The sequence below is a fragment of the Falco biarmicus genome, chromosome Z, assembly GCF_023638135.1.
Source record: "Falco biarmicus isolate bFalBia1 chromosome Z, bFalBia1.pri, whole genome shotgun sequence".
Classification (NCBI taxonomy): domain Eukaryota; kingdom Metazoa; phylum Chordata; class Aves; order Falconiformes; family Falconidae; genus Falco; species Falco biarmicus.
In genome coordinates this window covers 82438034-82463645 of record NC_079311.1, presented here as the reverse complement: position 1 = coordinate 82463645, position 25612 = coordinate 82438034, and the positions used below count along the sequence as shown (strand labels likewise).

At 54.0% G+C, this 25612-nt stretch overlaps 2 protein-coding genes across 3 annotated transcripts; one reads left to right on the top strand and one right to left on the bottom strand.

Annotated features, from left to right (window-relative positions):
• The first annotated feature begins 5734 nt into the window (after positions 1 to 5734).
• RAX (retina and anterior neural fold homeobox) lies at positions 5735 to 8005 on the top strand. 2 transcript variants are annotated; one of them, XM_056325636.1, is made up of 3 exons: positions 5735 to 6134; positions 6265 to 6482; positions 7164 to 8005. In XM_056325636.1, exons 1-3 carry the CDS (start codon positions 5858 to 5860, stop codon positions 7614 to 7616), a joined length of 948 nt encoding a protein of 315 aa, XP_056181611.1. In that variant the 5' UTR covers positions 5735 to 5857; the 3' UTR covers positions 7617 to 8005. The 2 variants fall into 2 exon arrangements, with proteins under 2 accessions (XP_056181611.1, XP_056181610.1); XM_056325635.1 differs by having other exon boundaries at positions 6265 to 6494.
• Positions 8006 to 15579: 7574 nt separating this feature from the next.
• GRP (gastrin releasing peptide) lies at positions 15580 to 19960 on the bottom strand. The gene is made up of 3 exons (XM_056325642.1): positions 19794 to 19960; positions 18716 to 18966; positions 15580 to 15866 (listed from the first exon to the last, which is right to left on the bottom strand). The coding sequence occupies exons 1-3, from the start codon at positions 19939 to 19941 to the stop codon at positions 15813 to 15815; spliced, it is 453 nt and encodes a 150-aa protein (XP_056181617.1). The 5' UTR covers positions 19942 to 19960; the 3' UTR covers positions 15580 to 15812.
• Between the last annotated feature and the right edge of the window lie 5652 nt (positions 19961 to 25612).

The window sequence follows — 25612 nt, the reverse complement described above, 5'->3', positions numbered from 1 at the left end:
GAGATCATCTTAGGAAGGCTCCTTCAGCAATCACTATTCAAATATAAGCGGCATAGAGTCATTTGAAAAATTATCAAATATTTTCCCTGTTGTAGTCCCAAGAAAACAGGCCTTTTCTTCTCGCTTACTTCTTTCTTGCTTAAGAATCATACAAGTTGTCAAGTTTACCTTCCTTGTTTTTCCCAGAGGATGCCCTCCTCCACTCAGAAAAGGATGTCAGCCACTCTCCCGTTGTAATAGGTCATTTCTTTAGAGAAGACCTATCTTCAGCACATTCATCAAGCATCAGAGCTAGCAAATACTAGCGCTGACTCAAACACTGCCTAAAACCAAGAGACTTCTGATCCTATTTCTGTCTCTTGGGATCCTTCTCTCATGTCACCAGAGAATTTCATTATCTGTGTAGAAAGACAAGTGGGCTCTTTTAGGTGGTCTTTATATAAAGTAGTTAAAATAGTTGCCAGCTCAGTTCAAGCGGCCTTTGACTTGTGGGAATCAATCAGTTTCCCTCTGTATCTGTATAAATATTTGTAGGTGTCTCTGTACTGTTCTGTTACTTTACAGACTGCATTGTCTTACCTATAAAACACAAAAGTAAACAAGCCTCAGGCTTTTGACCTTTGAATTAAAATGTGCCTGGGACATCCTGAAAATCTTATTGAAAGCATCTGGTGGTTTAAAGGAGCTAATTAAATTCATCAGCACATATAGGATCAGCATTTTCATGGTTTAAAGGGTCAGAGAAGAAAGTACAGTCAGAATCACCAAACAAGCGATTAATGAGATTCCAAAAACATGTCAGAGCTGGCAGAGGTGAGCGGGGCTGGGAGGCGGCTGCAAGCTGGTGCAGGACAGGGGCCCTCCCCATCCACAGTGTGGGATGCTCCCCAGCCCTGGCACTGGCCACAGCCATGCTGGTCTGCTGCTGGGAAGGGAGCAGGCTGCCCTAGGCACCATTTTTAGAGCCAGAGACTTAAAAGCTCTCGGTCTGGAGTGGCAGAGCTGGGCTACTTTGCATGAGGAGCTGGTTTCTGCCCTGAGCTTGCATACAGTTTCCTTGGCATGCTGCGGCTAGGGCTTGCATCTGCCTTGTGGCTATCATCAGGCTGTGCACAGGAGTGATGGGGCAAAGTGGGTCCTGGCCCCGTGCTGGGGGGGGGGGGGCAGAACTGTTGCCCCAAACGCCCCTAAGAGCCCCCTGCACAGCGTGCTGTGATTGCCAGGGCACAGCTGCCCTCAGCAGGAGTCTGATTCTCACCCCACTGGAGGTGGCTGCCCTGCTCCCTGCCAGCACCAGCAAGGTGCAGCCCCTCAGCCCTGCCTGTCCCTGTCCTCAGACTGCAGCTGCAGGCCTGGGGCGGCATGCTGATAGGAGGTGGTGGAGCCACACGTCACCAGGCATGCACTTCCCTAGATGCTTAGCCCAGGGGACAGACCATGGGGAAGTCTGGAGCAGAGCGGGCCAGGCTGGCAGGCAGTGCACTGACTCCAGTCCAACTCTTAAGAGAGAGGAAAGTGTTTCTCCAGTGTCTTGCACTAAACAGCCTTCTGCCTAAGGCCGCTGAAATCTTAAGGGGCAGACACTTGCATGTGTGTGCATGTGTGCTGGGCTCTGTGTGTGGGGATGCACTTGCGTGCAGGTGTGCACAAATGCACATGTACATATATGCACATGTGTGCACGTACGTGTATGTGCCTGTACATGTGTGTGTGTGCCTCTGTGTGCATGTGTGTGCGCGCTGCACGGAAGAGGAGCAGATTAAGGCATTAGGTCACATGGGAGCTACTGCTGCACAGACCCTACCTGGGATTTGGGTTCTTACAGTTAATAGGATCGCTGGAGCTCAAGGCCATCATCCCATCAAGATAAATGTCTCTAGTGCCCACTTTTAAGCAATCTGAATTCAATTAAGCTAATTGGAAAACAAGTAAAGAAGGATTGCATTAATATAGCCTTATAGCATGAATCGCCACTCCCTCCCTCAGGGGGAATGGCTGAGCGCGGTGAGCCTAACTGTCAGAGCCCACGCACCAGGCCCATGCTGCCCTGCTCCCAGAGCACCCACAGCTGGTCCCACACTCACAGCACCCCAGCTCCACAGCGGCTCAGGCACTGCACTGCACCGGAGGCTGCTCAGTGCTTTCTCTGTGATTCCTGCATGCCACAGAGCACCCTGTAAGTGATGGAGAAAACACAACTGCTCTCCAAGGGGTGGATAAAGAAAATTCTCACCAGAAAAAAAGCACGAGGTGACTGTCAAGGTACAGCAGCAGCTTCCTCATACATGAAGCTTTCAGAGTTCTTAAACTGCATGCTTAAGAACTTCTTGGGAGAAAAAAAAAGCAAAGCCAGTTTTTCTGGGTTTTAACATCTGCTGGATGATACAGAGCATGCAAACTGCAGTATGGTACAGGTTCCTGCTGAGTGAGTACTCCCTCTTCCCCTTGTTTCCCTTGAGTGAGTACTCCCCCTTCCCCTTGACGCACTCCCCCACCCCTGACCCCCCCCCCCCACCCCCCCCACCCCCCGACCCCTTCGATTTGCCGTCTGACCTTGAAAGTCCTGTTTATCTTTCTGGGAGGCACTCCCTGCTGCACATCACTGCTCTGGAAAGCAATGTCCCACCTGCAGAGTGACTTCAGCTTCAAATGTCTGCTCTGCAAGGCAGTAATTATTTCAGCTTGACATAAAGAAAAGACAGGAGGAAAGGAAGCAAGAATCTGTGGCATTTTATGCTGCTGATTTCATTGTGTAAAGCCACATCCCATACGTATGTCTCAACAGCACAAACAGGATCAAAACTATTCCATGTAGTCTTCACTGGGCATGCACAGGAAGGGGGTTATAGCACGCAGCTGCACTTTAGAGATTGTCAATCTTGAGAATTTTTGCTACCTTCCAAATGCAAGTTCAGCAGTGATTGTTCTAATAATACATTGCAAAAAACCTAAAAAAGGTGCTGGAAGAGGGGGTAGCTTTTTGAAAGGCAGGTAAGAAATCCCACTTTTTTCATCAGATACTGAATATTGATCCTGAGTGCCCCTGCAAATTTCCAAAGGTAAACGGTCTTTGTGAAGCTGTGATATACCACACTATCAATTTTTGAGACTTCATACTAGTATGACACACATCCCAGGGCCTCTGTGGCAGCGAGGGATTTAGCCAACAGCCAGTACGTTAGACTCAAAGGGAAATGTTCAGACAGTTACCTTTCTTTGCCATCCTAAATAAACCCTCTGTGTTAGTCTCTCAATTATCAGAGGAACCATTAAGCCTTCCCTCCCCTCCCCAAAGCAGCGCGATGCCTCATGTGTGTGTCAGGGCATCACAGTCTGTGCCTGAAACATGGGAAGAGAGAAAAAGAGACATCCGGAGCCAGGAGAGTCAGAGCTGCTCTCTGTTCCACGACAGGATTGTAGGCTTGTTTCAGATTTTTGCAGATTGGGACCAAGGAAGTCGCTTCCTCTCTGTACAACTCCATTCCCCTGCAAGAAGGGTGCTATAGTGGTAGATGCAGTTCTGTACAGCAAATACAACTGTAATAATCTACTGCTGAGGAAAGAGGGTTCTTCTCTATTTGGGAGGAAGGTGTGCCTCATGTACTTTGTGGGTTATGTACCTGTCTTTAGGGCTGGAAGTTTTTTTGCTGTACATTTGTATTGTGATTATAACAGCAAAAAATCTGAGTCTTGTCCCTGCATTTGAAAATTTTGACAGGTGCCCTAAAAGCAGCATCTGTGCCAGGACCCAATGTCCTTTACAGCACAACTGCCAGACCAGAGCCTGGCTAAAGGGTTGTTGCTCTTGTGTCTCACCTTGCTATCATTTTTTTGGCCACAACAAGCAGAAACGATTCCCAAGTTTGCCCAGGGCTTCTGGAGGGACAGGCATGTTTTGTGCTGGTTGTGAGTGCTGTAAAACCCCAGCTCCAAATTAGAAGAAATTAGGGACATTGCACAGTTCATTCATCTTCACTAATAGAGTTCTTGGGAAATACACATGTAGATTAAAGGAACACAATGGCCCCTGGCTGATTGCTTTGAGTACCCTCCAATGCCCCTACAATGGTATTGACTTGCTTTTCATATTGAGCACAAAAGCCACACTAACCTCTTCTTGTCTCTCCTGTCAGCCTCTTCCCCCTTTGCCAATGGATGGCTGAGTTCTTTAGGCCCCAACCCGCTCCCCTGGCCCCTGCCCCTGCCCGAAAGCAGTCAGTGAAAGCAAACCTCACCTGGAGCTAGGAAAAACTGAGCGCTTCTACAGGGGATTAACTTTGGGACATCAGGCCATAAACTTTATAAAGGCGCAGGCACTGGCAGGGGCAAGCGCTGCCAATCTTCGTTTTGAAGCGATTCCTCTGGAAAAGTCTACACAAAATATCTCCTCTTGGGGTGTGGGGGGGTAGCAAAACTGAAGATTTGTTGAGGGTGAGGTCATACCTTTTATTAGAATAGCTAATATATCTGGAAGAAGCAGCAGCAGTGCTGTTTTTCATTCACATACAGACTCCACAGGCTTGACACGGAAGCATCTTCAAAGCTTAGTGCAGGCTGAAAACCGCTCTGGATGTTGCTGTGCTCACCATGGCAGCTGGGACGAAGGATGGCTGGTGCCTGAGAGGAACTGGCAAGTGCTAGCATAAAAAGGGACAAAGTGACAGAAAGAGAAAAGCTGGAAAAATACTGATGCAGGAAGGAGTAAGTTGGAGGCAGAGGACACAATGCCGTTGCCTGGCCAGCCCGTGCCCTCCGCCAAGCCAAGCCCCCAGCAAGGTGGGGGCTGCCTGCCCTCCCGCAGCATCCCGCAGCTCCCCCCGGGGCCTGGCCCTGCCTCTGGCCGCCCAGCCCCGCTTGCCCCGTAGAGGATCGTGTCCCAGGGCCCGCGCTTCTCCCGGGGCCTGTCCTATAGCAACACCTTGGGCAACTTCCTTCAGAAACCATGTCCAGCACCTTCCCCGGACTTGCGAGGGTCGAGAGGCTGAGCCCCTCCCGCAGAGCTCTGCAGAGCCCGGCTGCCCCCCGGGCCGCAGGACCGGCCCGAGGGCAGCCAGACGCAGGGCACCTGGCCCGGCCGGGGACCACGGCCCCGGCGCTGTTACCCCCCCTGCTCTTCACCCTCCGCACGTGACACCGCGCGGCGCCGCGGCACCCTCCTGGCTGTCACCTCTGGAAAGATCACCTGTGACACCGGCACCTGAAGAACGCCAGGGCCGGCCGACGGCTGGGGCTGCCGAGGGAAGGCGGTTCGGGGAGGCGCGGAGAGCCTGGAGCACGGCCCCGGGCACTGCCCCGGACACCCGTTGGCTTGCCGGCCAGGCCCCCTCCCCCTCCGCGGAGCCCCCGCTCCCGGGCCCGTCCGGCGCGGCCCGGCCTGCGGCCCCCGCCGGGCCGGACCGCTCCCCCGCGCCCTGCGGCCGCCGGCCCCACGGCGATTTCCGACGGCGCTCGGCCTGGCCCTGGCCCCGGGGCTCCAATTGCGGGACTCGGCGGGGCGCCCGGCCTGGGCCAGCCCCCGGCAGCAGCGGGGGCCGGCCCGCCCCGCCTCGAGGGCCCCGGATGGCATCGCCCGGCGCCGTCTGGGGCCGGGGCCGGGGCCGGCGGGGCGGGGCGGCCGGCGCGGGGAGGGGGGGCGGTGGCGGGCGCTGCCGGCGGGGCCCTGGGGATGCCTTGCCTCCCCCGCCGTGCCGGAGCGGCGCGGGGGCCTCGCCTTCCCCGTCGCCCACCGCCCCCCGGCACTCCTCCCCCGCCCCAAGGAGGCCAGCCCGCCGGGCGGTGCCGTGCCAGAGCTGCCCGCGCCGCCCCGGGGCCGGACTAGGACCGCAACGCCGCGCCGGGGCCCCGGGCCGGCCGCCCCATGCACCCGCCCGGCGCCCCGCTCGCTATGGCCGAGGGCGCCTTCTCGCTGTCCGCGCAGGCGGCGCGGAGCCCCGGGGGGAACCCGTCGAGGCTGCACAGCATCGAGGCCATCCTGGGGTTCACCAAGGAGGACGGCCTGCTGGGCCCCTTCCCCCCCGACGGCAGCGCCGGCAGCGCCAAGGAGGCGGACAGGCGGGGTCCCCGACACTGCCTGCCCAAGATGCCCGTCGAGCCGCCGCCGATCGAGCCCCAGGGCCGCGCCGAGCGCTTCCAAGGTGAGTGCGGCGGGCGAGAGGCGCCGGGGGGTGGGTGGGCGCCTCTCCTCCAGGCGCCTCTCCTCCGCTCCCTCGGCGGGCCCGGCGGGGAGATCGCGCTCCCCGTGACCCGCCCGTCTTTCCCTCGCAGAGCCGTACCGCCCAGGCAGTGCCAGCCCCGAGCTGCCCGCTGGCAGCAGCGGCGAAGGGAAGCCGTCGGACGAGGAGCAGCCCAAGAAGAAGCACCGACGGAACCGCACCACCTTCACCACGTACCAGCTCCACGAGCTGGAGCGCGCCTTCGAGAAGTCCCACTACCCAGACGTGTACAGCCGCGAGGAGCTCGCCATGAAGGTCAACCTCCCCGAGGTCCGCGTTCAGGTAACGCCCGCCTCCGCCCCGCCGGCCTCCGGCATAGCCCCGCGCCGGGAAGCCCCGCACAGCCCGGCACGGCGCGGCACGGCAGGGCAGGGCTGGACAGGGCTCGGTGCGGCCCAGCGTTTCCGGCGCCGGGACCCCCGGCCCGGCGTGGACCCGCAGCCCTGGCAGTCGGAGCAGCGCCGGCCCGTGGGCCCGGTACCCGGCCCGGCACCAGCGCCGCCGGCCGCTTCTGGAGATGGCGCTGTCCTTCGCGGCGGCCGGCGGGACAGGGTGAGCGCGGGGTCGTTTTCCGTTCAGCGGCCGCGGGGTCGGGCCTCCGCCCGGCCCGCCGCTGCCCCTTGCCTGGTGCGGCCCGGCCTGGGCAGCTGAAGCCGCGGTGCAGCGGGGCAGCAGCTAGCGGTAGGCCAGCAGGTGGCTTGTGGGCAGCCGAGCTGGCTCTGGCGCGGGGCTGTTGCTGGGCTGCTTTCCCGCAACGCAGCTCCCTGCCGAGCGCAGGGCTGTCGGGCCGTGGGGGAGCGCGGCCGGACCTCCTGCTGCCCTAGCTCAGCACGGTGGCGCCTGCAGCTCCTTTGCGTTTCCCTCGCTCCGTTGCGTGCTGCTCACCCTGGGAAGAGCCTCTGCCTCGGCAGGGACAGCCCTGTGGCCTGGCTGATGTGGCTGTGCTTGCAGGTGTGGTTTCAGAACAGACGGGCCAAGTGGAGGCGGCAGGAGAAGCTGGAGGTGACCTCCATGAAGCTGCAGGACTCGCCTATTCTCTCCTTCAACCGCTCCCCCCAGGCAACACCCATGGGTCCTCTCAGCAGCAACCTGCCCCTTGAGACGTGGCTCAGCCCACCTGTGGCCAGCAGCACGGCCCTGCAGACCCTGCCCGGCTTTGTGGCCTCACCGCAGAGCCTGCCTGGCAGCTACACACCACCGCCCTTCCTGAACTCTCCGGCCGTGACCCATGCGCTGCAACCTCTGGGGGCAATGGGGCCACCGCCGCCTTACCAGTGTGGGGCCACCTTTGTGGACAAGTTCCCCTTGGACGAGGCAGACCCGCGCAACACCAGCATTGCCGCCTTACGGCTGAAGGCCAAGGAGCACATCCAGTCCATCGGCAAACCCTGGCAGACAATCTGAACTCCCTCTTCAGCGCCTGGGACAAGCCCATGGGGGAGACCGGTCCTGGGACAGCCAAGGGATGCCCCTGACCCGTTCTGGCTCCTCCAGACAGCCAGGCAAGGGAGGGCTGTCCTTTGCGCCAGCCTTTCCCCCACACCTTGACTTGCTTTGTATTTTGTGGTCCTTTTACTTCCCTTTTCCACATGCCCTGCAGAATTAGGGGCCTGATCATAGCTTAGGAAAAAAAAAAAAAGTCTCTTTTGCTCTCCCTCCTTGGCTGGACGCTTTAGTTGCAATAAAAGCTGCAGTAGGGTGAAGAGCTGTGTAAGTAAGGTGGCTGGGAACCGAGGCCTGCGTTACCAAGGGAGGGTTTTCTGCTTTTGCACCATTAAATGGCATGACCTGCATGAGGGCTGCACATTGTGATTCTGCACCTGAACAGGCTGCTTGGGCCAGACCCTCCGCTGCCTGTGACGCACAGAGGGGTGGGACAGGCCAGGCGGTGGGCCCTCCTCCCTCCTGCTGTGGCAGCAGGACCCTGCCCCACTGGCTGTGAGTGCTGGGGCCTGCAGACCCGTGGTGGGGAGCGCACCTGGCTCTGGCTGCCTGCTCGACAAGGAGGGGCCAGGGCTCTGGTAGCCCACGGGCCGGGCGCAACACTCCCACAGCTGCCCTACTGGGGCAGCCCTGCGTTTTGGTGGGCTTTGTCCACCCCCACCCCAGCAGGCTGGGGTTGGCGCCAGTCCCCTGGCCCTTGCTGCCTCTTCGGGGAAGGGGACTCATGGGTGCTGCCAGGCCCCATGCCCCCGCAGCCCAGCCGCCAACAGGGGGAGACAGGCAGTAGCTGACTGGGTGCTGGCTGCCTGGCTGGGTGGCTGGAGCCGCCAGTGGGAAACTGCTGGGTGCATCCTGCCCAGTGCAGCCCCCGAGGTTGGCACAGCGCAGGGCCATGCTCATTCTCCCACCCACCCAGCGCCCACTGCCAAGCTGCCGAAACTAAAACTGCAGCATCTTTATTTTCCATTATCTCTGTTACTGCCTGTAATGGGGCTGAGAAGCTGTAACGAAACACCCCTTCTCCTCCACTGGGCACGGGGTGCTCTACACACTCTGGAGGTTGTGGCAATTAACGTTTCTCATTAGGGAAGAGAGAAGGATGCACAAGTGCCCTCATTGTGTCCTGGGATGATTCAATGCAGACTGGGAGACCTCTCCTTTCACCATTTCCCACTCGTTGTGGCCAGACAAAGGCTGGCGTCTAATTATATTTTCACAATCTGTGCGTATCTTTTAAGAGTCCTGTCAGAAACAAGTATGTCAGCTTTGTTCAGCTTCACTTCAGAGAGCTTTTTAACCTTAGACAGCAGTTTCTAAACATCCCTTCACAGCCTTCTCCACAGCAGCCCCCGTCTATTGTCTGGAGAGCTGCTTTTACAGATGATAATGGGAATCCCTCTATTTTGCAATGCCTTTTCCTCTCTCCCTGGCCTCCCTGCGGATCCAACCCACCTCTCCAGATGGAGTGCATGCTGCACCAGGGCCCCAGGCCTTCTTTCCCTGAGCTGTGTTGGTCCCGGGGTTGCCAGGGAGGCCCAGCGAGTGGTCCCTGCCAAGTTCCAAGGCAATGTGGCCCTATGTGGGCAGGACCTTCCTGCTGGGCTCTGGACCTGTCAGTGTTTGTGTATCCGTGGTGGTGCCCAGTCTTCCCAGCCCACAGCTCGGTGCTGCCTCATCAAAGAAAGTACCATGCTGTCAAGAAAAGAAAGCGCTGTTGCTGTCGGGACCAAGGAGATATTTTGCTAACTTCTGGTAAGGAGACCTGAGTCAGCTGCTGGGGTGAGGGGAGGAGAGCAGAAGCAGTACCCACTTCAGTTTTCAGGCCTTACTCCAGTGGTCCTTTCACAGGTGAGCTTTGTTTGCATTACCAAGGATGCAGAGTTTGCCAGGCAGTGGCCACAACGGAAGGATGTTTTTTGGTGTGCTTGAGAAGTGCCTGCACACCCTGGCCGGTATCAGTAGTGCATGCACACTAACAAACGATGGCACAGGCTGTGCACACTCTTCCTCCCTGGGGGCAGGAACAACTCCACTTATCTTTGTTGGCTGCAGTCCAACTGTGGCTCTGGTGCTGAAAACCCTCCTGTCTGTGAGTACATCTGACTGTTGCCCAACAGTTTTTACCTGTCCTTACTGCTCGTGATTAACAGGCAATTCCCCAAGATTCCAGTGATGCTTTTCCACATTTTGACACTACTGCCCTCTCCAGCTCTTCTGTATCCTGCAAAGCCATTGGAAAGATGACACCACCACCACCACCACCACCACCCCCCCGGGGTTCTGATCAGCGCTGTAACTAGCACTGATGCCTGGTTACTTGAGATCGAAGTTAGTTAGTTAAAAACTAACAGTAGATAGAAACACAGTGACAGGACAGCAGAAACAGCAGCTGAAGAAACCTTTTCACTTCTATTAAGCACCTGATCCAACACCTGCAAGCAAAAAAAGAAAGGTTATGCCAGGCTATGGTGTTTGTGTGTTTGTTCTTTTACTGACACATTAAAGCGGGTCTTTTGTTATACACTGTACATGTGAACCCTGTAATGAATGAACTGTGTGCAGTTATGTCTTTCAAGGAAAGCTATGAGTTTATTGCTAAAAATAAGTATTTTAAGCAGCTAAACATAAGTGAAAAATATTTACCTGTCTGTGCCTAAACAAATAAAGGGACAGAGGCATATGCAAACTTGTATCTTTCCTGTACCCTGTCTAGTTTCCTGTGTTCCTACACTTTCTTTCAAATTGTCCCATTCCATTTTAAAAGCCCATTTGTTCATTTTGTTGTAAATATCTTCTCCTTCTTAATTGGGTGCCGAGTCTAATAATCCTGCCTCAGCTTGTTAAGTGTACAATAGCAGTCAGAGTTAATGACCCATTAGTGATTAATTCCTTAAACAGCATCTAATTGCTCACTGTAAAACCTTTTCTTAAAACTGGATTAAATCATCTAGATCCTTAACCACTTCTTTACTCTAACTTTGCTAAGGCTATTAGCCTGGCCTTTTCTGAGTGATCTATTTCTTCTTTTGCTTAAACTGTATTACCAAGATAGCAGATTTAGTGCCTATATTTGACTACTTTGCAACATCTGAAGTTCTAAGAAGAAGAATACTGATAAAAGACTGCCGGTGAAAATACTATGAAATTTACTCCTTTGCAATGAGACAGTCGCAGACAGTGAATGTTCTTTCGCAAACCACAGCACACCACCTTTTGGAGGGAGAGGTCGACTCATAGGACAGGGTCTGTCAGCGGTCGTAGTTATGGAAGTGTGTAGGCTTTGGCGGGTGAAGCTGTAAATACTTCTTAAGAGTTTTCCCAAAAAAACCTTGGTTTTCACTCAGTGTCCTGGATATGAGGCAGTTGGCAAGGGCTGCCCTGAGAGACTCCTTGGAGGGATTGCTCCATGGCGAGGAATCCTTGCTAGCCTACCATGGCACAGATCCCTGCTTCTGGGAGTACTGCACCTCCCTTCTCAGCATGGGGCAAATAACTACTGAGGAGGCACGAACCTCACCGGGAACAGGAGGCAAGACAAGATGTGTCTGCTACTGGTCAGACTGGACTCTCACATTGTCAAAGGGGCCTTGGGGAGGGCAGCTGATGTCAGAAGCCAAGGAGCTCCTTCCTCTTTCCCTTCCTTCCCCATTTGTGTCTCACTGGGTTGAACTTACCTTTCTTCCTTCCCACCCCTGGTCAGAATCTTGTCAGTATTCAAGAAAACTAGCAAAGACACCTGACCTACATAAGACAAGGAGAGTTTTGACGTGAACTTTAGCTCAGTTGCTTTCCAGTGGAGTAAGACTGGTGCTTTGTCCAGGCCTGGTCCTCAATCCCTGCTGGATGGGGTCAGGAGAAGCTGTCATCCCCCCGGAGCAGCAGGCTGGCCATCATGTTTGCTCGTCAGCCACCTTGGATCACAGCCCCTGTGAGAGGGAAACACAGAGAGCTCAGTCACAATTTAAATATCTGTTGTGAGCTGTTGGGATTGAGGGCAATTCTGTCCTCCTCCTCTGTTGAGGACATGCCAATGTCTGCAGGTGAGATGGAGAGTTGAAGGATCTTCTTTCTGTCTGCCTCAGCTGCACCTGACAGGGGTTTCAAGTAAGAACATTTAGTTACTTACTGTTGAAAAATCTCACTTACCTGTTCAAAGCTCCTGGCTACACCTTTCATCAGTTCAGTCTGTTGGGACATATAATGAAGTCCAGCTCCCAACAGGCATTAATTCAAGGGGCTTCCCTTCAGCTACAGTGTTTTTGGGCTGGACACTCAGGTTCTTTCTCCTATGCAGTCAAGCATCTTCCTGTGTCACCAATGCCACGGGTTATAAACCTTGGGACTTCTTTATCAACTTCCTTCAGCAGTTTGTCAATCACAGAGTACCCATTTAAAAAATCCTACCACAGAAGAAAATGTTGGAATGAAACAAACAAAAAGAGAGCAGAGCAAGAAGCTAGTTTGACCAGGACACTGGTGGCTCTGATAACATTACCAGTTTTTCTGGTAGAATGAGTATTTTCTCTCCTTTCTGTGAGCATCTCTGTGTTCTGTCAATGCATGATGTGAAAACTGGCTGACATTTGGCAGTCATCCCTCTGTCATATGACATTTCTGCCCCACTAAGAACTGTGAAATCAGCTCTGAAATGTTTGGTTCTGTGTAGAAATGCAGTTAAAGTCAGCTAGGCAAAACATTCAGAAGAGAGTTTAAATGGAGGCAGCAGAAATTTGGGTGGAGGCAAGAAGAGGTAAGAACTGAAGCTTTGGCTGCTGATACAGGAGAGAGTGTTGGAATAAATAAAGAGGATAGGTGGTGTTCCAGCTGCTGACCAGTGCAGGTAGGTCAGATCTTTCTCCTTTGATTCCATCTCAGTGAAGAGGCAGGGGCAGGGAGTATAAGGCGGGCCTCTGGGTGAATCCAGAATGTCAGCAAGGGGGATGCTAGTTTTAAGGAATGCTTTTAAACCAAGGGCTCCTCAGGAAGACTGGCTCACCAGCAGCTTGTTCTTGCTCAAAGGCCTCACCGACTGCAGCATGACTCAAAACCAGGAGAGCCTGTATGGCAGGAAAACCTGCTATTGTTCATGGCTTCACAGTTTATCATGAACTGGTCATGAACATGCTGCTTCCTCATCCCTTCCCCACGACATCCTAAAAAATACCCTTCCAGTTTATTTTATGCTGCCTCTGTGGGACAGGGGAGTCCCATTTTACATGCAGAGAAACTGAGGCACAGAGAAACACGATTCAACCAAGCTCAGACAGGGATGGCACGACTGAGTTACCTCATAGCTCTAGTGCCATTTGAGGGCTCTTTGGGTATCGTAAGCCTGCCTGGCACTTATGGCACCAGCTCTGCAAGAGACCCCCCTGTTCTTTCAGTTCCATAGCTGGAGGCCAAGGATGCTAACAACAGCAGGTGCCTGTGCTTAGCATCCCACCTGGAGCCTGTACAAAGATCTCTTAAGTCTTCAGACAGTGCTTTGTCTTCTGTGCCAGGCTTCTTCTCTTTTATTTCTTGGGTGTACAACACACACACATATTCACTCCAGTGACCTTGGCCACATGAAGACTAAAGCCAGGTTCCCAAGCACGTTCTTGTGGTGCCCCTCTTATTTTGCTCAACTCCTTCCTCCACTCTGCCTTTATCCCTGCAAAGGCTGGGCAGGGGAAGGTTGGTTGGAACGTGTGACCAAAGCTTTCCAGGGACGGCCTAGCATCCCCAAGGGTACCTGGCACTAGCTAAGCTGCAGCCCACTTTGTTTAATGTGCGTAGTCGCTAGGGTCTCAAGGGTTTGCCCTCCACTGCCCCAGAGCAGGCTGCTTCCTGCTTCTCCTGCTCTGCTAGGGATTCCTCCTACCTCGTGTCTTTCTGAGCAGCGTTCCCTCTGGGTGTCTGGGCAAAGTGTGTAGGCACTGCTGGCCCAATCTGGCCCCGCACGGAGCCAAAATCAAATCGCTTGGCGGCAGAAGCCAGGCTGCAGAGAAGCCTTCTCACAAGTCCTGCCTGCCAGGAGGGCCGGTGGCCTCGGAGGTGGGGGGAGGACAGACCGGCACCCCACATCAGGAAACTTCCCCATGCTTACGTGCACCCCTGGCAAGACTTTGCATCGCCTTTGGGCAAGTGGCAACGGGGACAGAGGGAGAAAGACAGCATTTTTAAGTTCCCCTGAAACGGGGAAGCATTTTTAAGTTCTAAAAGGCCCGGGACAGCACCCGAACATGCTGGGTGCTCCCTCTGGCCGGCACAGGCCGGGATGTCCGCCGAGACGACCGAGCGCTGCCCCGGGAGCCGGGGTGTCAGCGCTGAGGCGCGCAGGCAGCTCGGCGGCCACGGCACCGTCGCGCCCGCCACCGTTCCGAGGCCCGCGGGGCTGCGCGGCCCGCGCCGGGGCGGGGAAGTGGCCGCCCCCCCCGCCCCTCGCGGCTCCGGGAGCGCGCCGGCACGGCACCCGCCGCGAGGGGGGCCGCGGGAACACGCGTCACACACCGGGGCCGCACCGGGCAGCGGCCCCCCGCCAGGCGCTGCCGCCTCGGCCGCGCAAAGACACGCGCGATGGAGTTTGGAACCGGCCGTGCCCGTGGCGGCCCCTGGAAAGCAGCCGGACGCCCCGCTCCCCCCGCGGCTGGGGTCACCGGCACCGCGCGGGACGCGCCGGGAACCGCAACAAATGGGCGCAGCGTCGGGCCGGCCCCGACACCGGAGGCACCGAGACGGGACCGATCTGGCCGGGCAGCCCGCAGAGCACCGCCCCGCCCCGCCCCCGCCCGGCCCGCCCCGCGCGCCCATCCGTGTGGCGAGGGCGCCGCCTGCTGGAGGCAGGCGGCTCCGGCCGCCCGAGCGAAGCCGGGCAGCTGGCGGTTCCGTCTCCGTGCCCTTCCCCCGACGGCGGGGTCGGGGGCCCTGGGGGCGCCCCGCTCAGCGCCGGCTCCTGCAGGTGGCCCGGGAGCGGCTGCCCGGGGCTGTGCCCGAGCGCCGTTTGAGCAGCTCCGGGGCCGGAGGCTGCACCGCGCCCCCGGCAGCCTGTGCCTGTGCCCGTGCCCGGCCACCTTCACGGCGAGAACGGGTCCCCTGAAGTTCCGGGATGCCCACTGCCTCCGCCCCCCTCACCGGGTATGGCGGGGAAGGGCCCGGCCCTCTGTACGCCCCTCGGGTATCCCGTGCACATCGGCAGGGCTCCCGAGTCTGCTCCCCTTCAGCCCGCTTGGCCGCAGCCGCTCCTGGCTGAGGGGCTCCAGCCCCGTGACCGCCCCTCCGGCCCAGTGCTGGGTCCTCTCCAGCTCGTCCAGGTCCCTCTTGTACTGGGGCGCCGGGAACCGGACGCGGTGCCGCAGGGGCGGCCTCAGCAGCGTCGGGCAGCGTCACCGCCACGCAGGCCTGCTGCGCTCGGACAGCAGTTCACCGCCGCCCTCACGCTGCGCTGCCGGTGCTGGCCATGGGGGAGAGGCTCCCCCTCCTCGCCGGGGCCTCCGACGGCGCGGCCGGCCGGGGAGGGACAGCGACCAGGGGCACCACTCGGCCGCAGCCCCAAACGGTGTCACGCCCGGAGGCAGCATCTTTCTCCGGTCTCACGCAGCCACGCTGTGCCACTGAGCAGCGGACGGCTGGCGGGGGCGGCGTGCGGGGCAGCGGCGGGAGGCCGAGCCTCCGCAGCCCCAGGGCCGCCCCTCCCGGCGGGCACGGCCCCGCCACGGGCGGGCCGCCAGCTCCCCACGCCGCCAGCGACCTTCGGTGGAAAAGGAATCACTCTGTTCTTCCTTTGTTACCAGCTGTGGCACAGCCGATTTCTATTGTATTCACTCGAAAAAAAGTATAAACTCGGGCTTTTTATTAGTACTATTTGAACTATGAGATGAACTGATTAGATAGGTAAGTCATGTAATTGATTGGAAGACCCTTCCATGACAATTTTGTATCTATCTATATATATATATTAAAGCCATTCAAGTGAGAAAATGCAACCTTGAAAGTGAAGTAGAGTTTAGTCACTGCTGAAACATACAAGAATACATATATTTAGGTATTTTACACAAAGGAAATCTTGTCTACAGAAAAGAGACCTTGTTGATTATCTGATACAATCAAGTGCTTGTGAAATGCAGTCTCTTAGGGAAAGTATTCCGTTTCTTCATGATTTAGTTTAGAGACGACCTTTCAGCTTGGAGTGCTCTTTTTCATATTCCCAACTTGAAGCAGATGGTCCATCATCTAATAAAAAGAGAAAAACGTTATTTATAGACCAGCGCTGAAAAAAGTCATTCACTAAGATAATAAGCCTAATATATACCTGCTCTGTGTGTTCACATAACATATTCCTAATAATCTTTTCAAAACAGACCTCATCTGTCTTAGTTAGCATAAGACCCAACTGCCCAAGTAGGAGGAAAGCCATTCTCCCAAATCATTCTGTCTGCCTTCTTATTTATATAGTGTCTCACCAGTGTTGAAAAGCTAAGCCACAGAAACAATTTAAAGCTTCCCCTCCCACACCCCCCCACACCCCACTTTACACTTAGGCCAACTTGCAGAAGAGACTTCCCTTCTGATTTTTAACTACTTTAACTGTAATTTATTTACAGAATAGAGAGCAGGCAAGGTCTTCCATTGCCTGGTACTAACTGAAAACAGAAGAAAACAACTCAGTGCATGACCCTAAGTCCAGTTCCTGGAACAATTACGTACAGCACAGCATGAGCGCTAGTGGGGAGTAATGCACAGAATTAACTTGAGCTAATAAGCAAGACCCTGAAATGAGTTACCCAAAGTATGCATCTGTATTTACTTTTGCAGCCTTCAGCTTTGGGGATTTCTGATCTTAAAATTCAAGTTTGAAACACAGCCTGCCTTCGCTTATGTTCAGTATATGGGAACATAGGGTTGCACACACACAGCCACAGACTCCATGGTTAGCATCTCTGCAAGTGCACACTCAGCCTATGAGAATTAATTATAGCCGCCTCGACGGCGACATGGTCTTGGGACAGCTATTCCATCCACTGACAGTAGGGCTCATGCTTTACCTTTTGTTGGTCACATTTCAATATCTTAGTCCAATGGGCCATTTCACAAGGAACAGTAACCCACCGTAAATACGGTGTCCCATTCCTCCTTGGATCAGGTTCTATTTCAAAGTCCAGCACAGTATGTCTGGAAAAGTATCTAATGCCAAGTACAAAGTTCTCATATGCATTGCACCATGGCTGTCAGCTTACTCTACCTGGCCATCCTCCACCAGGGCAGATAGCTACACTCACCATTCCTGGACACGGACACCTTCATTAGCTGTGGTGCAGCAGCACCTTAAACAAGGGTGTTGTCTAACCAAGGTTTGTGCAACATGGAACCCCTCACATCCAGAAAAATCTATGGAATCAAAATCCAAAGGTCATTTGCGCTCTTGTATCACTGTATACATGTATGACTGAATTTCATACCAACACCACAATTCCACCTTTATAAAAAAGGCCTCCTTTCTTAAAAACAACTATTATAGTTATTTTTTTTTTACTAATCATTGGAGAAATCTGTATATTTAAGGCAATAATCTCATTATTTCACATATATGTTCAATGTCAGACCACAAAAAAGTGGATATTAATTTAGGGTAAAAGTACACACATGTGGATGTGATTCACCTTACCAGAGGCAACTTTCAGCCTTTTAAAGTATGATTTAGTAAATCATTAGATAAAGTAGATACCAGATACTTTTAGAAGCCAAAATATTTCCCTGTTTACATAGCATAATGGAATTTCTTTATCAAATTCCATTACAAAGATGCACAAGGCAGAGCTGAAGATGAGATAAATGGTTTCCTTTTTAGATAGTATTAATCACCATCATAAAGCCATGGCCAGAAAGAAACCTATGGACAACATTCATACCAGTGGTGTAAGATACTTAAATCATGGCTTAATTTAACAGGTACATTTTAACTTGAATTCAAGTCAAAACCTGAAGTATTCACTGACATCCCTGCACCAGTTCAGGAAGGAGACTGGGCTGAAGTTAGCCCAGGAATATTAAATTACAACACATTACAGTAGAATACCCTAAGGAAAAAAAAAAAATCTTTCCAGTAATGTTTTTAGGAGGTGTGTGCATGAATCTGTTTATTCTGTTTCAATGTCACCCAAAAGAATTCTGCAGCTATGTCAGTAGTGTGCATATATATATACACACACACACACAGAGTAATAATGGTATTACTGTACCTGACAAAGGAGTTTCCTAGCAAATTCTGCAATTTCCATTATGTCATTTAGACCCTGGTGACTTTCAGTAAAGCCTTACTGATACCCTCCCAAGTGCATTTTACAGGATTTTCCAGAAGAACAGGGGTGAATCTGTTCCAAAGTCTTGTTATCTTGTGAAATAGTGCTAGTAAGTACATCGACTTGAGGGATGGAGAGGTGGCTCCTAGGCACATATTACAGCTTATCAGTAGCCACAGCCCGATTCTGCAAGACCACAAATGACCCCAGCAGTGACCAGCACCATTAGCTGGGGGAAGAGACTTGCACGAGGCAAAGCCAAAGCTGGGAAAACAAAAAACTCTCCCACCCAGCCACTCTATTCACTGACTGGCAGTGCCTCGCGAGCCAGACATGACAGCCAGAATAGCCACAGAGTCAATACGATGTGGCTTTATATACAGAAGGCTTTGCCTTCTTCCTGCCCTCTGTAGTCACTCCTGTGTCCCACGCTAGCTTGGTTTTGCTGGGTTAGTACAGAACTTGGTGTTGCCACAGTCACCTGAGCATGAAGTGCTAAAGAAGAAAAGAATGGAAGGACCAAGGAACTTGAAGGGAATACAGACACTAAAATCTGCTCGATGCTTGCTGAGTTATAACCAGTAGCAAATAAATTCATTAAAAAATACAATCTGTGAGTGACAATCTGTAATCAAAAGTAGAGTCTTACTGTACTGAATGGCTAGTGCCAGAGATGCATTTCTGCTGCTTTCTGGACAACCCACAAGTTAGAAGCAGCTGATATGTTACTGTAAAATGAAATGTGGATATATGGTGGCTTTTTATGGGTTTTATCTTACTTACATCTTTCCAACTGCTATTGTCATCTGTCTCCCAGGTGTTCCTGTTATACCAGGGAAGCCCTCCTTTCAAAAAGTCAGCACTTCTATTTTCATTCCCTTCCAGCAGCCGCAGCAAATATTTTGAGATTTCTTCCCACTGCAGATAGTCTTCCAGCTGCTTGATATTTTCACGTAATGCCAAAAACGGTGTCTTGTTTTCTTCTTCATAAACATAAGGAAAATCTCCAGCACTCTTTTTCCCCATTAAATGTCCTGTAACAACAATGTCAGTGGCACGAAATTAACCAAAAGACCTATCGATTTGGCTGTTCAAACATCAGCTGGAAGTTGTTATTGACTGGTAGTATGGAGGGATGGGAAGGGAAGGGAAGGGCAACTGGGACGAGATGTTGTCACAGTGTCACACACAATTAATTTCCTCTGCCTCTTATGCCATGTTGTCAGAGAAGACGCTGCTGAGAACGGGCAGGAATAACCCAGTATTTTGCCTGGAGCTGGGAAGAGGCACCTGGCAAGATTTGCTGGAATGAGAAGTGGATGGAGAAGCTGTAGGACTTGGACTTCTCCTGCTTTGGCACGGGAACTCTAGCGTAAGCCCGCGCTCCAGTACCCTTCTAGGGGCTAAGCGGAACACGCTTCTGCTAACCAGCGCTTTGCTGTCATCGGAGGGAGATCGCAGGTGGCCTCGGGCGGCGAAGGAGGCTGCTGCGGGCAGGGGAGCGGCAGCGCCGGCGAACGCTCTCCCAGGCCGGGCGCCCCGGGATGCCGCCGATTGCTGGCTGCGCCCCTGGGTGCCGGCGGGTCCCGGGCCGCTGCCCTCGGGCTGGGATCTGGCCCCCCGCACTTTTGCGGAAAGGCGGCGGCGGGAGACGCAGCGGCCGCAGGGGCGCAGCGGCGAGGGCGCGGCGACGTCCTGGCCGGCCCCCGCGGCAGTGCTGTCCGCTCCCGGCGCTCGGCTCTCCGCGGTGGCCGGCCCGCCCTCGCACGGGAGCTGCCGGCCCGGGGCAGCGCGCTGCGCTCCGGTACGGCAGCCACGCTGGCTCCACGCCGCCGGGCGCTGCCGGGCGGGACGGACTTACCCACAGCCCAGTGGCTGCCGCGGGGGTAGATCTTGGGGAGCGCGGGGGAGCCGCCGGGCTGCAGGGGAGCCGCGCCGCCCTGCGCCGCCAGCAGCGCCAGCGCCAGCAGAGGCAGCACCCCGGGCCGCCGCGGGCCGCCGCCGCCCATCGTGCCGCTGCCGCCGGTGCTGCCGCCGGTGCTGCCGCCGGTGCTGCCGCCGGTGCTGCCGCCGGCTCTGGCTCCGTCTGGGCGAAGCGCTGCCGCCGCTGCCGCCGCCCCCCATTTATACGGACCCAGGACCGGGAGCGAGCGGAGTTCCCACGCCTGACGCCTCCTCACGGCGCCGGGGCTGCGGCCGCCCCCGGCCGCCCGTACCTCCTGTGGGGGCGGGGGCCATTGCCGGCAGTCCCGGCCCTCCCTGGCTGCCTCCCCGCCCCGGCGGGCTCGCGGCAGGGGGAGCCGAGGGTGTGCCTGCCCCGGGGCTCAGCCCCGCCGCTCCGCTCTGCCGCGCCGGGCTGGGCCTAGCCAGGTTCACCGCCCCCGGCCGCCGCCGCCGAGCCCCGGGCCGCCATCCGCTGGGCAGGCTCACCCGGGGCCGCGCTGCTCCCGGCCGGCCGGTGTGGGGCCCCCTTCGCGCCGCCCGGCCCAGCCCGGCGTGCTGCCCCGGGGGGCGTGCGTGGGCCGGCGGCCGGGCCTGCCGGTTCCCGCGGCGGCCGCTTCCAGCCTGGGCAGGGGCCGGCCGACACTCCCTCGGGGCCGTTCCAGCCATTACACTGGGAGACCAGAGGCTCCGCTCCGCACCCGGGCCACCCCTCGCCTCCCGCCGCCGCAGGTGGTGCCGGTGCCCGGGGCCGGCCACGAGGGGCCCCAGAGCGCCCGGGCCGGGTGCTGCCAGCGGTGCCCAGCCCGCCCGGGGCCGCCCCCGGGCCCCTTTCCCAGGCGGCGGCGGGCGCCCCTGGGAGCCGGGGCCGGGAGGTGCCCGCCGCCGCCCGGTCACGCTGCTGCCGCTGGAGCTGTTTAAAGAAGTTTCGGCTAAAGTGAGGCGATCTCCCTGCGGGACGCAAGGTTCGGCTGGCGGCTCGGGCTGCAGGGACCGAACAGGTTGTAACGTTTTTACGAGAGCTTATGGGGTTGGGGGGAAGCTCCTGCGTTTTTTCGGTGGGAGGAATGGCTGTAAAAAGACCAAACTCAAAGGACAACATCACTTGAAGCTCTTTGAAATAGATCTTGTGCGGAGAGTTTATGTTAATTTCCGACATCACACAAATTCACTGTCACAGGCGTCAGTAATGCGGCTCTCACATGTACAGGACTTTCTTCTTCCCTTGCACAGAGACCCTGTAACCTCCACAGCACCCGAAGGTGCCTGGAACCAGCCCAGTCTGTGACAGCGGATGACAGGGTGTCTGCCCTGAAGAGCAGTGCGAGGAAGGGGCGGATGCATCACCGAAGGAGATGTACAACTGCAAAGGCCTGGAAGCAGCGGAACACTTGAACATGTTCTCAGCTTTGGGGAGGTAAGTAGCATCACCGAAGTCAAGGTGGATGAGTGGTAAGGGGATATTAAGCCCCGGTGTGCTGTGTATCCTGGAGGAGAACGACAGAGGCAGGGCTGGAGTCATGTGGAATCAGTACAGTATAGACTCTGATGATTTTGCTGTCTAGAGATCTGTGTCAGGAGGTAGGACACACAGTTAACAGAGCTGACTAAGGAACTTGCCAGATCCTTCAGCTAACCCTGCATGACATGGAACCAAACTATACCCAGTGGAAACTACCGTGGAAGTGAATTAACATAATTACTGGGCAAAGTGTCTAGTACAATGTCTTTTGTAGTCAGTTGTGTATCCTACTGTATGAGCTACATTGTTCCCTTGTTTAGTCTTAGTTTGTTGCATCTTCTTTTACTGATTAATGTGATTCATTCTTTTATTTTGGTTATTAATTATGCATTCTTGTTTAATTTGCAATAGTATTCCCATGCCTCAACAATGAGTTTCACTGTGCAGCCTGCAGTACAGCTACAGCCAATGTGTGCTCTGTGCTGAGTGCAGCTGATCAAATACCATATTGCCATCTGTGAGAAAGCCATATCATTGCAATTCAGGACAGGAAATCGAAAATTCAGGAAACTGCGTTTTCAGGCAAAAAACCCCAACCCAACATACAAAGCAAAATATTTGGCTTTCCTAAGCTACAGCAGCTGTACTGGAAGTGCTCTGACTGTCCAGGCCTCCCCAGGCTGTTGTGCTGGACCTGACTCACCTTGGCACTGGGGCCTCAGCCCTGGGCTGCAGCCACCAGCCCTGCTGTGGCCCCTGGGACCATGGTGTCCAGCGCAGCATGCCCTCTGCACAGCGTGGTTCCTGGTACCCCTTGTTTCAGCCCTGGTTGGTCGATCCATAAGCCACCGACATGGTTCCCTCAGACCCCACTCCACCAGCCCGCTGAGCCAAGGGGAAGCCTGATGGCTCAGGTCTCCCCAGAACTACCATGTTTGCACAAATTAACTTAGGAAGTTGGTTGTTTCCTGGTACTAGGCTCAGCACAGTACTTTTGTTGCTTTCAGCTGTTGCCAGTGGTTTTGCCTTTGTTGCTTTACATAGGGCTCAGTGAGGATTAACAACATAAAGTCAAATTCTGGTCAGTAAGTTGTATATAGCTGCATGTAACACCTGTGCTGTTAGTAAGCTTTGGCTAGTGGTGCCAAACCATGAATTCTTACTCAGTTCCTCATTGCCCGTTAGTCCTAAGTCTCTTTTACCACAAATGCAATGCAAACAAATAAACCCTTCTCATGTTTTGTGTATATACTATGTTTTCCTACACTTCATGTGTTAAAGGCTATGCCTTCACACTAAGTCTCATTTTACACTGTCTTGAGCTGCTTTAATTTGAGATTGTTCCTTATATACTCCCATTTTTTACCTTGTATTATGGACTTAATGAAAGTTTAAGTCAGTTTGCCCTTTTGATGCTTAAAGTTACAGTGAAAAATACTGATTTAGAGAGTTGATCAAATCTGAGTTTAAATTTTTTTTATAATTAAGATTAGGTTTTTAGGTGGAGGATTTTTTTGCCAGGAAAATCACATTTCCAGGGTTTTGTCATAAGACAAACATAATAATCTGTTTAACTTCTCCAAACAATAAAACTGAGTTATTTGAAGCAAACCACCAACAAAAACTCAGTCTGGGGATTTTCTGTTTTTCTAAAAAAGAAAAAAAAAATTCCCCAAATTAAAGCAACCCTACAGGCCTGTTTGTCTCTTTTAGTTTTACCTTTGCTCTCAGATTGACAGCCATCGTGAGAGCCTTCTCTCTTCATTGAGTATTTCCCATGGAAGTTTAGTCTTACCATTTTCAAAAGAAACAGACCCTAGTAAGATCTTTAATCCCATAATTTGCATGTGTGTCTTGAGTCATGCGTACACAGAACTGACACCTGCAATAATGGACCTGAAATACTGAGCCGTCAGCAGGCTCCAAAACGTGTCTGTAGGGAGTTTTAGAGGTGAGCTTGTATTTTTCCATAGCAGCCTAGGCTGTGCGACTTAACACTTTCCCCAAAATACTTTGCTGTATTTTGCTGTAATGTGTGCTGGACCCATCACACACTCTGCTTCACTTATCTGTGAGATACAGCTGGGGCTTTCTTCTGCCTGGTGGAATACTTGTGTGGGTTTTAGGATCAAAATGTCTCTCAGGACATTCTTAGGACCTTCCTCTGTCAGAATGACTGGAAATCAGTTGTGCAATCAAAATTAATGTGTCCAGGGGGCTGCGCTGAACTGACCCACTCTTCCACATCCCATGGTGGCAGATTGTGCGCAGCAGGCTGAAGGAAGGGTGGTGCTGGAGTGGTTGTACCCAAACCGCAATGCAGAGTCTTGAGGCTGGATGTGCTGAGGCAGGGAGAGGCAGGGGCATCGGCCCAGCCTGCCACCAGAATGCTGCCACAGTCATCACTAGCTATCGCAGACTGCCCGCCACTGTTTGCAGAGGGGGACCGTGCCTGCAGCGTGCGCTTGGTCCTGTGCATGATGCTGAGTGCCATCAGCTTCATTGCTGAGAGAAGAGTGCCTTAATTGTGGTGGAGTATGTGCTTGAGCAATGCTTCTCACTCATGGCCTTAGGGAAATCGGGTAGCTATGTTAATTTTATGAAATAACTGAATCTCTTCAACAAATACCCTTGTGGCTTGGGACTGCCCCTGCTCCCCCTTTAGGCCCTTGGTGGCTTTTGTTGAGCAGGACAAAATGTGTAATTTGCTTTTTTAATGGGCAGTAGTACAGCCACACTCCTTGGCCTGTGATGAGGGTGATGGAACCAGGTCTTTGCCCACAGCTCCCCCAGTGAAACCCCTGGGGCCATCTGGTACCGTCCCGACCTCACTGCCTGCCCCACAGGTGTCCCCTGCTTGCTGTGGCCAATGGACCTTGGGAGCAGGTTGAGCTGTGAAGGAAGAAGCCGCTCCTTGACATATTTATTATGCCATGATCACTGGGAATTGGAGGGCTTGATGACTTCATAGGCAGGATTATCATCCGCACAGCATGGCTCATGTCCCCTCCAGCTCCAGGGATTTGCTTGGCCCAGGCTGGCAGTCGCTCTTGTATTGCGTGCCTTTCCCTAAGTGCTAGCACATTTGGGCCAACAGGGCAGGAACTTGTGCATTATGTACCCTGGCATCTCTCTTGTGGGATCACAACTAGAGCATGGGCTGCAAACAGTTCAGTAAAAGGGAAAACTGACTGGAACACAAATGTGGCACTGAAGCAGCACAACCTTATCCCTAATAAATAAAACCAGGACATCTACTTAAAACTAAGCCAAACCACTGCAAAGGTGCTGAAACATTCCAGTATGTATATGCAGAAAGTATCAAGAGCAGTAAATCTAACACAGTGGTAGCTGACAGCCCTACGGACACAGCAATGAGAAACCAGGGAAAACTGCAGCTGCAACAAACCTCCAGCCAGAACAGAGTGGAGACGTGCCACCTGCGATGCTGGGAGCACAGGACCCGAGCCCAGCCTCACTCGCAGTGCAGCCACAAGTGTGGCATGCACCAGGCAGGGCAGAGGGCATGAGCAACAGCATCCCATACCCTGTCCCTTCCCTGGGAACAAAGAGCAAACAAAGCAGGCAGATTGATGCACGGTCTTGTGCGCCTCCATCAGCAGTGCTCTCTTGGATGAGGAGGCTCATGCAGGAAAACCTCTGCTAAGGCAGCAGCTGGGCTGCGCTGCACGGAGGGGTCCCAGTCGTCGCCAGGGAGCTGGCGGTACTAAGGTGGGCATGGGCACAGCAGAGGCTGTCAAGGCTCCCAGGACTCAGACCACACATAGGCTGATGGACGCCTGGTCTGTGCTCAGGACGTTATGTGGGCACTGGGCAGGCAGATGTGAACAGGCAGGGATAGGCACAAAGACCCATCCTGTCTCTTTGGCCTCATGACCTCTTCCTCTGCCCCGCTGTGGATCCAGCCCACTCTTTGAATACAGTTGTGCATTATTAGCATTTCTTTATTTACCTGTTCATAAGGATAAAAAAGGTAATATGGATTTATTCTAGTTCTTAAGTTTTATTAACGTTTTCAGAAAAATAATAATTTGATAATGTACAGAAATAACATACTGTACCCCCCCCAACAGAAAAGAATTCAAGGGCAATAAATGCAAGTTATCAGCTGTGACTGACTCACTCATTTGAGACAGTCTTTCTTTCTTGAAGATGAAATCCAGTAACAAATCTGTTTTTGAACATCAAGAAACAGTTCTCTTCATTTTAAAATACCTTTCTAATTTTCATATATCCTGTGGCAAAGTGAACTATTG